This window comes from Triticum aestivum, chromosome 1B (assembly GCF_018294505.1).
Source record: "Triticum aestivum cultivar Chinese Spring chromosome 1B, IWGSC CS RefSeq v2.1, whole genome shotgun sequence".
NCBI classification, from domain to species: Eukaryota; Viridiplantae; Streptophyta; class Magnoliopsida; order Poales; family Poaceae; genus Triticum; species Triticum aestivum.
The window spans coordinates 611,945,547-611,948,385 of NC_057795.1; the positions used below are offsets into that span (position 1 = coordinate 611,945,547).

The 2,839-nt window shown below is 47.3% G+C and overlaps 1 protein-coding gene across 1 annotated transcript; it reads right to left on the minus strand.

Moving 5' to 3' along the window:
* Window positions 1-878: 878 nt before the first annotated feature.
* Window positions 879-2,240, minus strand: LOC123097077 (uncharacterized). Its single transcript, XM_044518846.1, has 2 exons — window positions 1,748-2,240; window positions 879-1,175 (listed from the first exon to the last, which is right to left on the minus strand). The coding sequence occupies exons 1-2, from the start codon at window positions 2,227-2,229 to the stop codon at window positions 1,028-1,030; spliced, it is 630 nt and encodes a 209-aa protein (XP_044374781.1). The 5' UTR covers window positions 2,230-2,240; the 3' UTR covers window positions 879-1,027.
* Window positions 2,241-2,839: the final 599 nt, after the last annotated feature.

Sequence of the window (2,839 nt, forward strand, 5' to 3'; positions counted from 1 at the left end):
CCTCGTCATGGCTGAGGACAGGGCGACGAGGTAGGCGGTGTGGAGGGAGCGGCACAACACGACACACCATGGGGCGATCGCCAAACCAACAAGGCAACTGTTTGGGTCCACCTGAACCCCGACCTCACGGAGGCATGTGCCCGTGATCACTCGCTTACACCACAAAGATGGTCGTGCGTCACTGTCACCGCATCAACGCGTAGCTTGCCAAGATCGGACATGAGTGGTCTCTCAATATTAGCTAAGGCGACCCTCCGCAGGTCGCAGGAGGAAGCGGCGTGTTTCCTGCACAAGCGCCACGAGGCGGTCAGGCAGGGCTGTCACACTCTTGTGCCCTTCCACCGCTGGAACGACTACTCTAACGATGACAACAGCATGGACAACAATGGCGGTGATGCTTGTAGGCCAGCCACGTGTCCGAGGTCATCGTCCGCTACAAGCTAGTTTAGTTTATTTTTAATTGAACGGCCGAAATATCATCCATTGTATGTAAATTATGTCCGAACTAAAGTGAATTCCATAGTCTTTGCATGAAATTCATCTGATTAGTTCAATTTTGATTTGAAATGTATGCGGACCGCACTGGATGTCCGGCTTCCATATCACTGGCGGCGAACACGTCCACGGACAAATACAATATTATGTTTTAGGTGATAGCATTGGAGACACCCTTATCTCTTTGAACGGACAGGACCGCGGATAAATACAGTGTCCATTTTAGGTTAGCATTGGAAATGCCCTTATCTATTTGGAGGTATTATAACATTGTATTGTATAACATTTCCCCACCACTAGAGGTCAACCTCTAGGAATATGACTTGGAAGTTTCCAAAACACAAAAAAGAAAAGCTAACACATTGCATCATACTGCAAGCATCTCCAATAAATAATGCAGATGTATAAATAATTAACTTTTACATCACCAAGGCCTAAAAATGTTACTTCAACAGATAATGTAGATGTATAAATTTTTATATCAGCTGCTTCAAGTGATGTGAAATACAACAGAACCGGATGAAAATATACATCACCAACCATTGCAGATGTAAATACAGATGTAAAACGGCCAGCTCGTGCCAACCGCAAAGCCCCACTTCATCTTTCCCAACCCACTGGGCAACCACCTTCTTGCCTCCCACCGCATAGTCGTCACCATGCCGCTCGCCCACCAGACCCTGTCGCAAATATTTTGGTAAAGCTACTCGAGTTGCCAGCAATGCATGATAAGAACAAGCTTGATGGTTGAGCCTATGATAGGTAACCCTATCCATGATGCAAATTAATTAGTTGCTTTTATTTGTGGACTGTTTGCAAACATGTTAACTGATCTTGTTAACATGCTAATTGACTTTTGCAATGCAAACCGAACTTTGCAAATTAACTGAATTTTAATTCCGCAAATTAATGGTTTTGTTAACTTTGTAAATTAACATTGTTTTGCTTATCTGAATTATTTCAGTGATTCTAGACACCGTGTTGTTGAGAGTGTATACAATAGACTTTCAGAGAAAATTCTTATTCTTACTGTCAAAATTCAGAGCAAATTCTAGTAATATTTGTACTGCTTGTGCTTGTAGTAATATTTGTGCACTTTGCTAACTGAATTTTTAATTTCATTCATAACACTTTGCTCTAACTGACATCAGTACTACTGAAAAGAACTTGGAGTATCATATTGATCTATCTCAGTTTAAGTTACAGATCACAAATACGCCATGGAGTATCTTAGTTTGAGGAGTAACCGCACAGGCATGGGCAGAGGAGCAGCACCAGAACGTCCAGAGCTCCACCGGCGGCAGGGGAGAAGCAGGAGTGGAGAAGCAGAGCTCCACCGAGGTCCAGGTCAGAGCACGCGCAGTGGAGGAGCGGTAGCACGGGCAAAGCTCCGCCAGCTCCACCCAGGCGCGCGTGGGACCTCCTGGTCCACCGGATCGTGGCAGGAGGTTCCGATGACACACGGACGATGGGCAGATGAAGGTCCTGGGTGGCGGCGACGCGTAGGGGATCGCGACGGGAGGGGATCTCAACGGTGCAGTTCCTAGGCGGCGGCGGTGGAGCAGTTCCTGGACGGCTGAGGCGGAGCAGGTCCTTGGATGCGGCGGCGAATTTCGCAGCTGGGGGGCGCCGGCCCCAGGCGACACGCGGTCGAGGGGCGGAGGAAGAAGATGGAGTGAGGAACCTGTTTGTATTGGTTTTAAGATTATGAGGTTTGTTTTGCAAAATAGCCATTACACTGTGCTCCCGACATTCTTTTCCGGACGAAGAGAGTAGCTGTTAAGAACCTGAAGCTCCAAATTCATGGGGTCTAGAGTCACATGAAGACAGATGAGACCCAATCTGAAGCTCCAAATTCATTGGGTCTGCTGTACAGGTCATTTGCAGGCAAAAATGACCTAAAGGCGGGACAAATTCACATAATAAACTGTCCATGAAACAATTTCACCCATTTAACCCTTTCGGGTAGTGCCCAACACGTAGGCGCTATGCTACACGGGCCAGCACCATTCTGACAGGCGATACACTCTCTACCAACATGGCGCAGTGCTGTCCGGTCAAGGCCCACCCCTGATTGTGTGAAGCCTTTCGTCTAGGGGCTATGCTATGGAGCATAACGCCTTTGCCTTAAGCGCTACACGTTGACTTAGAAAATTTCCAGCTCGCCCCCACCCTCATATGCTCTATGTTGCTCTCTGGCCTCGGCAACAGGCAAACACTAAGTCGTAGAGTAGCGCATGTGAGTTAGACGCTATCCAACACATCATAGCGCCTTCCCTTAGGCGCTATGATAGTTTTGTCTTCGATGGTACAATTCCACATAGTACGTACCATGTAAAATCGT

Excerpts from the sequence above, each read along its gene's own strand:
- LOC123097077 (XM_044518846.1), bottom strand. The coding sequence starts at position 2,229 with ATGGCTATTTTGCAAAACAAACCTCATAATCTTAAAACCAATACAAAC. Across the intron at positions 1,176-1,747 it reads CTGCTCCTCTGCCCATGCCT|GGTCTGGTGGGCGAGCGGCA; the intron begins GTGCGGTTACTC and ends TATTTGCGACAG.